The sequence below is a fragment of the Otolemur garnettii genome, unplaced genomic scaffold (assembly GCF_000181295.1).
Source record: "Otolemur garnettii isolate 467f Iridium unplaced genomic scaffold, OtoGar3 scaffold00007, whole genome shotgun sequence".
In the NCBI taxonomy this organism is placed as follows: Eukaryota; Metazoa; Chordata; class Mammalia; order Primates; family Galagidae; genus Otolemur; species Otolemur garnettii.
The window spans coordinates 40,608,394-40,620,919 of record NW_003852402.1 but is presented as its reverse complement, the minus strand read 5'-3'; the positions used below and the strand labels follow the sequence as shown (position 1 = coordinate 40,620,919).

Here is a 12,526-nt window from a genome sequence, read left to right as displayed (position 1 = left end):
AACCATCAGAGAAATGCAAATCAAAACCACTTTGAGAAATCATCTAACTCCAGTAAGAGTAGCCCACATCACAAAATCCCAAAACTTCAGATCTTGGCGTGGATGTGGAGAAAAGGGAACACTTCTACACTGCTGGTGGGCATGCAAGCTAATACAGTCTTTTCAGAAAGAAGTTTGGAGAACACTCAAGGAACTAAAAGTAGCCCTACCATTCAATCCTGCAATTCCTCTACTAGGTATATACCCAGATGATCAAAAATTATTTTACAACAAAGACATTTGCACCAGAATGTTTATTGCAGCCCAATTCATAATAGCTAAGACATGGAAACAGCCCAAGTGCCCATCGACCCATGAATGGATTAACAAATTGTGGTATATTACACCATGGAATACTATGCAGCCATAAAAAAGATGGGGACTTCACATCTTTTATGTTCACCTGTATGGAGCTGGAACATATTCTTCTTAGTAAAGTATCTCAAGAATGGTAAAAAATTGTTCAATGTACTCAATACGACAATGAAATCAATATATAACCACCTACATACTCATATGAATGGCAAAACATAACTATAGTCCAGAAAGTAGAAGGGAAGAGGAGAGAGAGCGGAGGGGAGGGGGGATATGGGAAAAGGGAGAATATTTGGGGGGATCTCACCTAATGTGCATGATGCAATGTACATTTCAAAACTATTCAGAAATGAGTATAATTGTGATGGATGTGTGACTTAGTTCAGTGTAAACACTTCACATTGTATATCGAAGCAGTACCCTGAGCCCCATAAATGCATCAATGTACAAAGTTATGATTTAATAAAAAATAACAATAAAGAATATATGATATAATCAACTCCAAGAAATCAGTATAAAAAATTAACAACCCAATGAAAATTGGTGAAGAACACGAAGAGGCATTGCACCGAAGGGGGGAAAACAGGACGGGCAGTGGACAGGTGGGAGGAGGCTTCGCCTCCCGAGCACCCGGGAAAAGTGAACAAATACCACACAGAGATATAAATTGTATTTCCACTAGATTGGCAGAGACTAATAAATTTAATAATTTCAAGTGTCAGGGAAACGTGGATGTACAGATGTTTCTACACTATGGTAGAAGGACCCAGGACTTGAGGAAGCAGTCTGGCATTACCCTGTGACCAACTGCACAGCCAATGAGCCGGCAATTCTACAAAGCACAGGCCCTAAAACAGTACTGTGCTTCGAAGCTTTTTGCTCACAGGATCCCTTTTATTCTTAAAAACGACAGAGGACTGCACAGAGCTCTTTGTTTATGTAGGTTTTATCTACCGACGGTCACTGCACTGTTATGATTTAATAAAAAAATGAAGAGGAAAAAAATAAAATGACCAGAGAAGTGGCAGAAAACCAAAAAAAAAAGAAAGAAAAAGAAATTAAAAGTGAGATGGTTAATGTGTTTTGTGAGAAAAGAGTCAGCATTTTAGACATTTTCTTTTTTTTTTTTTTTTGAGACAGAGTCTCAAGGGGTGGCCCCCGATAGAGTGCTGTGGCCTCACAGCTCACAGCAACCTCAAACTCCTGGGCTGAAGCGATTTTCCTGCCTCAGCCTCCCGAGTAGCTGGGACCACAGGCGCCCACCACAATGCCTGGCTGTTTTTGGTTGCAGCTGTCATTGTTGTTCAGCAGGCCTGGGCTGGATTCAAACCCGCCAGCTCCGGTGTATGTGGCTGGCACCCTAGCCACTGAGCTACAGGTGCCAAGTCTGTTTTAGACATTTTTAAACAATCTTTTTAAGTGTCTGGATTAACAGAGGAGAACCGCATTCTTCTGTTTGTTTCTGTATTCCATCTGTTCCGACATCTACCGCATACACCTCCTGGAAGACGGCAGTAGGTGATTACGAAAGATGAGCGAGCTCAAATCGCAAATGCCTCAGCATTATAAAAGTAATGTTGACCTCTTCGACCTTCTGAAAGATTCTCTGTGGACAGGCAGTCCCCAGATCCCAGTGTAAGAACCACTGACCTAGGGAACTCTCGTACCTGGACACCAGGAGACAGAAACAAGAATATCCTAGCAGCGTAGTTCCTATTAGCCCTACACTGCAAATAACTCAGACAGGAAAACAGATGAATTGTGTGTTCATATGATGGAATGTCTTGCAGCTACGAAAAATGAAAGACTGTACAGCTACATGCAAAAAGACAGACAGATCTTAAGGATGGATGTTGACTGAGAAAAAGCACATCCAGGATGATTGTATACCACATACGGTTTCAATTTTACAAAGCCTGAAACCAACCAAGAAAACCTAAGCAGTACACGAGACAGGAACATGATAAATACAAATTTAGGGGCGCTGTTACTCTGTGGAGAAGGCAGATGTAAATTAACAGCAATGTTCTGGGCTCCGGGCCTGTAGCTTAAGCGGCTAGAGCGCCAGCCACATACACCAGAGCTGGTGGGTTTGAATCCAGCTTGGGCCTGCCAAACAACAATGACAACTCAACCAAAACATAGCCGGGCGGTGTCGTGGGCGCCAGGAGTCCCAGCTACTTAAGAGGCTGAGGCAAGAGAATTGCTTAAGCCCAGGAGTTGGAGGTTGCTGTGAGCTGTGATGCCATGGCACTCTGCTCAGGGCAACAGCTTGAGGCTCTGTCTCAAAACAAAACAAAACAAAAATGGCAATGTTCTGGGCTTTGGGCTTAGAGGTAGATTGTACAGGATAAGTATATTTTATTGATCAAACAGTGTATCTAATGGCAATAAAGGCCACTTTTAAAAAGACATTAAATGCCTGTTGTATAGACATTTTAATTTTAGGCATTTATTTCTAAGTAATGACAGATGAGTTAAAATCTCCTCATAAAGCCTGGGTACAAAAATCAAAGATTTAATTGTTTTAGGGGCATGTTAAACAACTAGTCCTACCAAAGGAAGCTATCGATGATGTCATCTTGTGAAAGAGGTCAGTAACAATCTCTATTGTGTGCTATATTTTTGTCACTTAAAAAAAAAATAAGCCTAAAAGAATTAGCTTTGGAGTCCTAACAACAAAAACAGAACAAAACCTAATATTTATGACAGCATGTGCTTTTGACAGCAAAAAGCACACTTGATTGTATTTCGTTTTTTAGAGCACCACCTACTCAAGCCAGGTGACCTCCATTTTATAGATGAGAAACTAAGATACAGAGACCCTGAGTGATTTTCCCCAGCCACCCAGCTAGGGATGTGAACCCAAGCTCCTGTGCCTTCCACATTAAATATAAAATGGAAAGGAAGCCGAAGAATAACTCAGACTTAAAAAAAGAATTCTCCAGTTTTTCTCTCTTTGAGCATGTAACACCTCACGTGATTTGTATTTAGTCACATCAAAGGATCTGTAAGTTCTACCACTCCACGGACATGTACAGCCAATTAAATTTATTTTGCTCTAGCACTTTCAAGGTATGATTCAGGACACCTTCTCCCCTCCCAATTTCCTAATTTTGGCAATTTCTCTAGCTTAAAAAAATTCACCAAAATGAGAAAAAAATCCTAAGAACATGTAAATCTGCAAGAAACTTTTCTTAGCAAGTGTAGGAAAAAGTTTAATGAAACAGTGAAAATCACTGACCATTGTGTTTTCTCTTTTCTTTCAGAGACAGAGTCTCACTTTATTGCCTTCGATAGAGTGCTGTGATGTCACAGCTCACAGCAACTTCCAGCTCCTGTGCTTAGGCAATTCTCTTGCCTCAGCCTCCTGAGTAGCTGGGATTACAGACGCCCGCCACAACGCCCAGTTATTTTATTGTTGCAGTTTGGCCGGGGCCAGGTTTGAAGGCGCCACCCTCAGCATATGGGGCCGGCGTCCCACCCACTGAGCCACAGGCACCACCCAACCATTGAGTTTTTTAAAAAGTATTGACACACTGCTTATTCAACAGCTCGGGTTCTCCACAGGGCAGGGGATTAAAGATGGCTTAACATCAACAAAGCCCAAGGCCAGCACACTGAGCACATGTGAGAATAATGGAATTTCCCAAGTCAAAAATATTTAGATTAATATCATCTTTAAAAAATGAACAAAATTAAAATTTACAGCAACATTTAAAAAAAAACCAAATTCCTTCAGTAAATCAAAATTACAAAATATCATTACTTTAAAAATATTTTATCTGGAACTGCAAACTAATATAGCCTCTTTGGAAAGAAGTATAGAGATTCCTCAAAGAACTCAAATTAGACCTCCCATTTAACCCCACCATCCCTCTACTAGGCATCTACCCAGAAGAAGAAAAAAATCATTTTAGTATAAGGACATGTGCAGCTCAATTTATAATTGCAAGACCTGGAAACAGCCTAAATGCCCATCAACTCAGGAATGGATTAACAAATTGTGGTACATGCACACCATGGAATACTATTCAGCCATAAAAAGATGGTGACTTTACATTCTTCCTAGTAAAGTATCTCAAGACTGGAAAAGAATTATCCAATGTACTCAGCACCAATATGAAGCCAGCAGATGATCTAACTAACGCGTGCCTACACAGGAGAAAAACGCATTTCACTTCAAGTTGTGGGGAGGGGTCACACAGGAGGGGGTGGAGGTTGGGGTGCTCTTCCTGAACAGGCACAGGGTGGGGGTGTTTGCAAACTTTTTGTGTGTGGGACATGACCACAAGACAAAATCAAGTATTTTGACCTGGTTGTTTGTACCCTCACATTAACCTGAAATAAATATACTTTAAAAAATATATATTTTTTATTATTTTTAAAAGTGTTCTGGACCAGGGAGTATTATACAGAAGAAAAGAAGAGCATGTGTCATAAAAAACAGAACAGAGCAAGAATCTGCCATAAATAAAAAGACAGCCAGTTTAACAGGAGATGAGATATTGAGAACTTTTAATAATCTGGTAAAATGTGTTAGGTTCTATGAAAGCTTTGAGGAGCACAGCCTGCTTACCTGTAGCGAGTCTGTAAACGCGTCATCCTTGTTTTCAATGGGTCTGAAGAGTCCCTTCTTCTTCTCCCGGTCCCTGATGTCTGGGCTGGCAGCGCTAATGAGCATCTTCAGGTTGGCTGTGGGTGTCCACGGCTCTGCCTGCTGTCTGTCCACATGCTTAACTGGAGTGATGGGATTTCTCTCCGGACTGAAGATTTTTTGCTTCGATAAATCAATTGGTTCATTTTTTATTGGCGTCTTTGGGGCCATCCTCAATCGATCAATAAATATATTTTCCTGTTGAAAAGAAGGGACCTTTTAGCAAGAATGAGAAAGGGTAGATAGCAGCTAAGAGCATGCTTTGTTCCCACCATTCACTAAGACTTGAAAATGCAAATGGGACCATATGCTTAGGGTTGAATAGCATCAGGACGGGACTCATGAAAAATCAGACAGACGGCTTCCTGGCAATCACAGGGCGCTTCCACTGAGAAATAGATCATAGTCTACTTCAGCATCCTCCCTTTAAACACACTTGTGGTGGCATCTCTGTGGGAGAAGTCAAGGAACATCCCCGTCACTGGTGTTCGCGGAGGGCCAACACAGGTTGAAAACACATTGTTCTAAGTGCCACCTTTTTAAAAACACTATTTACAAGCTTGCGTTCACCAGTGAAGGGCACTCATGCTTTTGTAGTTCAGTGTTCACTAATGCTAACACAGCAACGAGTAGCAAGACTAGTTAGGGGAAGAATATCTAACACCACAGCACGTTTTAAGCCGGCCTAGGCAGCCAGGCTGTCTAATATTCTCTGGGAGCAGCGCTTCTCCCACATGCTAATGTGGGATCTGACTTCCCAGGACTCATGGGCAACTCCCACCAGATGTGATTTTGAGTTTGTCACTCAAACTGGCTTGTTCAACAAAAGCCCACTGATCCAGGGCTTAGGTGTCCTGGTGGCAGTATCCTATTGCTATGGAGGTTTCTAAGTGCTTAACTCCCACGTTCTGTTAATTTTTTGCAACCTGGTGATAGTCTGTGGGAAAGCAGTTGTCCTCAGAACACCACTCCTGAATATATATGATCTCCCATTGTTGTAAGAAAAGATTAACAATGGCTCCATTATGAAAAAGGACTAAGTACATAGGACCCAATTGAGAACTAGCAAGAATTTAAAACAGATTCCCCTAAAATAAATTTCAAAATACTCAACAACAGAATTCAGACTAAGAGGATTCAGTAATTCAGTGTTCAAGAAAAAAAAGATTCTGCTTTTCCTGTCGCACTCCCCTCCAGCCAGCAGTGTCTTACACACCTGTGCAGGTGGCTGAGTTCAGCATCTGTCACCCTCTTTTCTGTACACATATCACAATGGAGCTACTGCAGCCGCAGATTTTGGCTGAGTAGCGATTTACAGAAGGTACTTTCCTTTAAGTGAGCGACACGTGAAGAGGTAACAGATTGTTTGGGAGGAACTAGAGTTTGTGTGAGCAGAGCTAATCTTGTTGCTTGGATCAGCAACAAGAGGCTTACAGCAGAGGCTATAAGCCAGTCATGGCAACGTTCTGTCCCAGCAAAATAGGAAGGAAGTGCCGGGGGTGGGGATTCCTCACGCCACAGCTGTAGTGAGCACCGAGCCCAGAGCGTGGCATCCACCCACCTCCTTTAACAAGTCCCTGCTGGCACACCATTCTGGCAAAGGCTTCCTTCCAAAAAGGGAACTCTCAAGGGAAATTACCAAGTGTTTACTACAGGCCATGCCCTGTTTCGTGTCCTTGCTATGGACTAATTCCTCCTCCAATCCTGTCATACAAGTCATTGTTTTCCCAGTTTACAGAAGAAGAAACTGAGGCACGGAGAGGTCATATAACTTGCCTAAGGTCATATCCCACCTCATTCAGTGTAAAATCATTGGTGTAAGTAAAAAAAAGCTGAAGGCAGATGTTTCTGAAATTCCACATTTAAAAATGAACTTCTCAGGCTGGGCATGGTGGCTCATGCCTGTAATCCTAGCACTTTGGGAAGCCAAGGTAGGTGGACTGCTTGAGCTCAGTAGTTCAAGACCAGTCAGAGCAAGAAGAGTGAGACCCTATCTCTACAAAAAAGTAAAACAAACAAACCAAAAAAAAACAAAAAAAACAAAAAAAACAAAAACCAAAAGTAGCTGGGCATCATGGCAGGTGCTTGTAGTCCCAGCTACTCAGGAGGCTAAGACAAGATCACTCCTACAGCACTCTATCCTGTGTGACATTGAGGTTCTGTCTCAAAACAAAAATAAAAACAAAACAACAACAAAAAAATGAACCTCTCCTGGAGGAAGTTACTTTTTCACAGTTCCAACCAAAGGTACTAGATGGCCATGGTCGCTCATCAGCGTTTAGGAAGAGGAAGCAGTTATCCACACAGGCCCTGGGGCCAGCCACCTGCCTCTGCAATTTATCAGCAGTGAGTGTGGCGTGTAGCAAGTACCTCACTATACTTTTTTCTCTCAACTGAAAATGAAGTTCATAAAATGCCCACCTTGAGGATTATGAGAATAGGTCCTTGGCCTGTAGTAAGTGCTCAATAAAACTTTGCTATTTTCTTTCCAGTCTTTCCCGTTCTTTGTTACCTTCACTCTGGCTCTTTGAGCCAATATTCTACACTGGACAGTGCTGCTATTCAACTTGTGGGATGCGTGTCTTATCTCAATGAGACTCAAGAGGCCAGGCAGTAAGTTTCACAGGTGTCATTCATCCCAATTTTTGGCACAATGCCTTGCCTAGTCCATGTGTGCCAAGATACCTTAATTATCCCCTTATTCCAAAAGGTGCCCTCATGGCAGAGGGTGTGGGCCAGGTATGCTGCATGAGCAGAGATCTACTTGCCTTCTCTGTGCTTCCACATACTGCCCTCATGGGAATGAGGAGTTCCTACTTTTCCCAGAGAGAGGGAAAACTCAGAATGATGATTTTATTCATATACTCTGACCTGTTCACTGCAGTTTTATGAATAAAGTAGCAGGGGAGTTAGGTCACATGGTAGGTTACGATCATATTACACCTCTACATCGAGAGAAAAAAATGCCAAGCAAATTGTTTTCTAAGGTCTCAGGTGGGCAGAAAGTCAACTGCAAGCTGGCCATATCCTGCTCCATCTGTCTGACATTTATAGAGAAGTGGTGAGGGGACTGGAATGGGAATTTGTAAACCTGATTTTCATCTCAGTTCTGTTTGTAACTTTCTGATCCTGCCTGAATTGTTCACTCAGTCTGAGCCCAAGTTTCCATATGCATAAAATAAAGGATTCATACTAAAGTATCCACCCATAAGATTTTTTAGCAAGGCTTCCCAGCTGTGTAGTGGACACTGGGATGCACCCAGATCGCCTTGGAGATGAATGACTCATTCCCCCAGGAAGTAATGCCAACATTAAAGTCTTAACTGGATTGGAAGAGAGCTGAGTCATCGAGGATCATACTCCTTCCTGGGAGGCCTATCCAGTACTCATAACTAACAGAACTGGCCACTAATATGTAAAATCCTGGCCTCCTTGCTCCAACAAGGCGTCATTCTAGAATTCCCCATAGAGTAACTCAGACCTATGGGTCCCTGAAAGTCTTTTTGGTAACAAAGGGCAGGGCCTGCATCAAACTCATTTTCAGGTAATCAGTTTGATTCAATAGCGTGAAGAGTATGTGCTGATGGGTGCTTTGCAAAAACCCAGCAGGGGAAGTACTATATATTGACTCCAATTAATGGGGGGGAAATCATTTCAAAGATTGATTGAAAAGTGGGTATAATCATTTCAAAGATGGTACCCACTTTCCCAATCTCTTTTGCATCATTTGAGTTTTTCTCTACACCCATTAAAATGTGGATGTTCAATCGGACACAGCACTTACTCATGCTAGAGAAGGATCCTGTTGAAGGCACTTGACCCAGAAGTTCAGAAGTAGAAGACTGACTTAGACTTAATAGAAATGTGCATTTATACATTTTTTCAAGGCTTAGCTAAATGGAAAAGGCATTGCATTCGTGAGTAGAAAACATGAACCAAAACCTGTTCCAACTGACAGCAGCAGGGTTCACTACTATGCACTGGGCATCTTGGAATGTATCCCCTGTGGAAAGGGGGACTACTTCTGTACTTCTTTTCCTAACAAAAATAAATCAAAATGCTAAACAAACAACAACAAAAACCCTACATGGAAAAGCATGCAATTTCCCACCTATCCAACATTAATAACTGTCAAGTATTCTTCAAGGCCCACGTAACAGGTGCATTACTACCAGGCAGTTCCATTGATGCCTTAAAGCAGGGGTCCTCAAACTTTAAACAGGGCGCCAGTTCACTGTCCCTCAGACCACTGGAGGGCTGGACTGTGGGCCCCAGGACAAGTCGGCTGCTAAGCAGGACAGGCAGTGCCCATCAGATAAATGTCCTAGGTGGGCCACTTGTGGCCTGCGGGCCGTAGTTTGAGGACACTTGCCTTAAAGTAAGACCTATAGAAGAGAAGAGCCCCTGGGAGTTCAGTGCCTAAGAAGGTTGCTATTCACAGGTTGATAACCCAAATTTCTAAAACTGGATTTGTTCCATCTATTTGCCTCTACTTAAAAATACTCAGATAGACTTTAGACATTGTTACAGTTTTACTTTGTAATGTTGAAGATACCACCTGAGTCTTACAAATCACAAGTGGTGCACAAAGGGAGGGAATGGCTCAGAAGCTTCAGGGAAATGCTATCAGCAGCACTGATCACTGGTGGGCTGAGTCACTTTATCTCCCCGGATGGAAGGCACAGTCATGCTCTGCGGTGAATGGAATAGCTTCTAGAAGCTGGTTCATTGATATGAAGACATTTCACAGCACTTTAATAATCCAGCATTTATAACTATAAAAGTCTATTTTTCTGAGAACTGAGGCTTAACATTCCTACAGAGCATTAGCTGGACCACCCTTGACAACTGTATTACAAACTTGTGACTGCTGTGTCCAGCATAATATCTCTGATTTACATAACTGGTTCCAACATTACACTTAACCTGGTTTCTTTTTCCACAGCACAATGACTGACCATACAGTTGCAACAATAATGATGTGGATGGCTCCATTTTAAAAAAGTACGTTTCCACAATATTCATCGAAATTAATTATGATGTTTATAAAACAAATACAAGTGGCATGTTGGAACACTTAATTGGATTAGACCTCACCATCCTATGCGTGCTTACCTTTTGTGCATGTTCTCCATCTTCAATTGCAAAATCCCTGGGCTGCCTGGGGTTGATCAGATCTTTTAGTGTTAAGCAATTTACCTCCATCTGTAACGTAAAATTAGTTAGAAAATTATCTTATAACTAGATATCTTTTTCGTCCAACAAAATATCTATGTATTTATTACTAGTTTGTGAACATGAACTTCCCCTTCCCTAAATTCGTTCTGGGAATTTCCAGGAGTGTAGACACCTTCCAACCTTCTCTGAAACTCACATGGACAAACATCTAAAGTGTGCTTAGCAATTACTGAAATTCTAGGAAAAAAATAAAATCAACAAAGATAGTAATTCTTTATTAAAAAAAAAACACAACAGCAATAAGACAAAATAAAGTTACAAATCAGGAGGGTGTGGGGAAATCTGTCAGAAAAGTACAGGGTCTCCTAGGTCAGTTAATTTTGGCGCAAAGAACTGAGAGGAATTCGGCTTTGAGTGGGTTTGAATTGGAGGGGAAGGAAACCTGATCGCTAGACCAAACCCGCTGAGAGCTTAGCACGGCCCCTTCTCTGGCCTCCAAGCAGACCCCCAAAATAAACTCTTTCAATGAGGCCCCCAAATCGTGGGTAAGGTTAAGTCCTCTCTACTGCCCGGCTGCAAGGTGAGCTGGACCCGGCACAGCCCTCACGCTCCCAGGGCAGCGACTAAAACATCTTGATCTCCCGCCAGCCGGGAAAGCAGAGAGGTCACAGGCTGGCAGCAGGAGCGAGAGGGGTCCCTGCACCCCCAATTCCCGCCTCCCCACCATCGCCGGGGCTGCACGCTTACTTACTCCCGCTTTGCGCGGGAGGCTTCCCGCCTCCATCCGGATCTCCGCCGCCCCACACCGATGCGGGAAGGGGGTGCGGTGATCAGCAGCTGGGCGGCGACATCGGGAACCCTGCGCCAAGTGCCCTGTGCTGGCGGGGACCAGGGAGCGTCCGGGTAGTGCCGCGCTCCAAACCCCAGAGCGCGACTCCAGCCTGGATCCCAGTCCCCGCTAAAACACCTCCTCTGGCGCCTTGAGACTGAATTTGAGAATCCACCAATCAGCAGCAGCCGGCGGGGCGGCCCCGGCCAATCGCGCGGCAGCACGGCCCGGGCTCTCCGCCCCTCAGAGTCTTGGCGCTCTGGGCCGCGCGTTTCGCCCTCACCCGCCCAATTGTTGCGGCCTCGCCCCCCACCCCCCTTCCGGGTACCTGAAAACCTCGAGCCCGGGAGCCAATTCCTGCCGGGGAGTCGGGCCCGGGCGGCCGCGGGAAGGCAAGGTGGGGGCGGTGTGTGTGGGGGGAGGCAGCTGGAGAAAGTGGAGGAGAAGGGGAGAGCTCTTTTGTTATGCGCAAAAGACCCGCTCAGTTCCCCGCGGCTTGCAGCGCCGGGAGACCGCGGGCACAGCCGGGGAGGGGAAAGCAGATGGGGTTTGGAAAACGATCTTGGTCCTCTGGATGCTGCCGCCGCCACCCCTCCTTCCCCCGCCCCGCCCCGCCGGCAGCCTCCGCGGAGCAGAGTTGTCCAGACTTGCCGGGGCAAACCTCCTAACACCCAACGCCGGGGCGCCCCGCGAACCATGGTGACCGCGCTGCGCTGTGGGCAGATGGCACGCCGGTTAGACGCGAGCCCAAGCTGGTGTTTTTTGTTTCTTTAAACTTAACTTTTTTTTTTTTGTAAGTCCGGAAGTGTTTTTTGGCGTTCCCTTTTCGGAATATCGCAAATAATTAGAAAGGAAAAAGCCTTATTTTTTTTTAAAGTAATTCTGTGCAATGTGAATTGGCATTCATACTGCAGTCGAGAAAATTTCTTCAGCCTTACTGATTTGTATAAAATGTTTCACTTCCTGCAACTTTAGTTGCTTATTTAAAATACGAATATTGTTTAGAACACTTAGATTTACTGAAAAATGGAAAGATAATACAAAGAGTTCCCACATATCCGGCATCCTATTTCATCTCCATTAACATTTTATATTAGTTTAATACGTTTATGAAAATGAATGAACCAATATTAGTATTTTATTTTTAACAAAGTCATCTCTTTGTTCAAGTGTCCTTAATCTTTACCTAATGTCTTTTTTTCTGTTCCAGGCTACCGCATTACTTCTAATCTCCATATCTCCTTAGGTTTCTCACACTTTTCATCGTTTTTGATGACCTGGACAGTTTTGAGGAGTACTGGTCAGGCATGTAGGACCTCAGTTAGAATTTGAGACAGCTGTCTTTAAATCATGTCTACACACATTTCCCTACAAACCAGATACTTTACAGCAAGGGGATCATTCTTCTTATCCTTTATGTCCCAAGTTTCCCCTTTACATCCCATACCCTCCCAAATACATATGTTTGTGTGTGTGTGTGTGTGTGTGTATGTGTGTATATATATATT

At 43.6% G+C, this 12,526-nt stretch overlaps 1 protein-coding gene across 1 annotated transcript in view; it reads right to left on the bottom strand.

The window, feature by feature from the left end:
* The window catches only part of E2F7 (E2F transcription factor 7), a 43,972-nt gene extending 32,930 nt beyond the window's left edge, over positions 1-11,042 (bottom strand). The window contains exons 1-3 of the mRNA XM_003783397.2: positions 10,941-11,042; positions 10,127-10,216; positions 4,934-5,209 (exon numbers count right to left, since the gene is read on the bottom strand). Of these exons, the coding sequence (XP_003783445.2) occupies positions 4,934-5,209; positions 10,127-10,216; positions 10,941-10,973 (399 nt within the window). The 5' untranslated portion in view covers positions 10,974-11,042. The remainder of the gene's footprint in view (positions 1-4,933; positions 5,210-10,126; positions 10,217-10,940) is intronic.
* Positions 11,043-12,526: the final 1,484 nt, after the last annotated feature.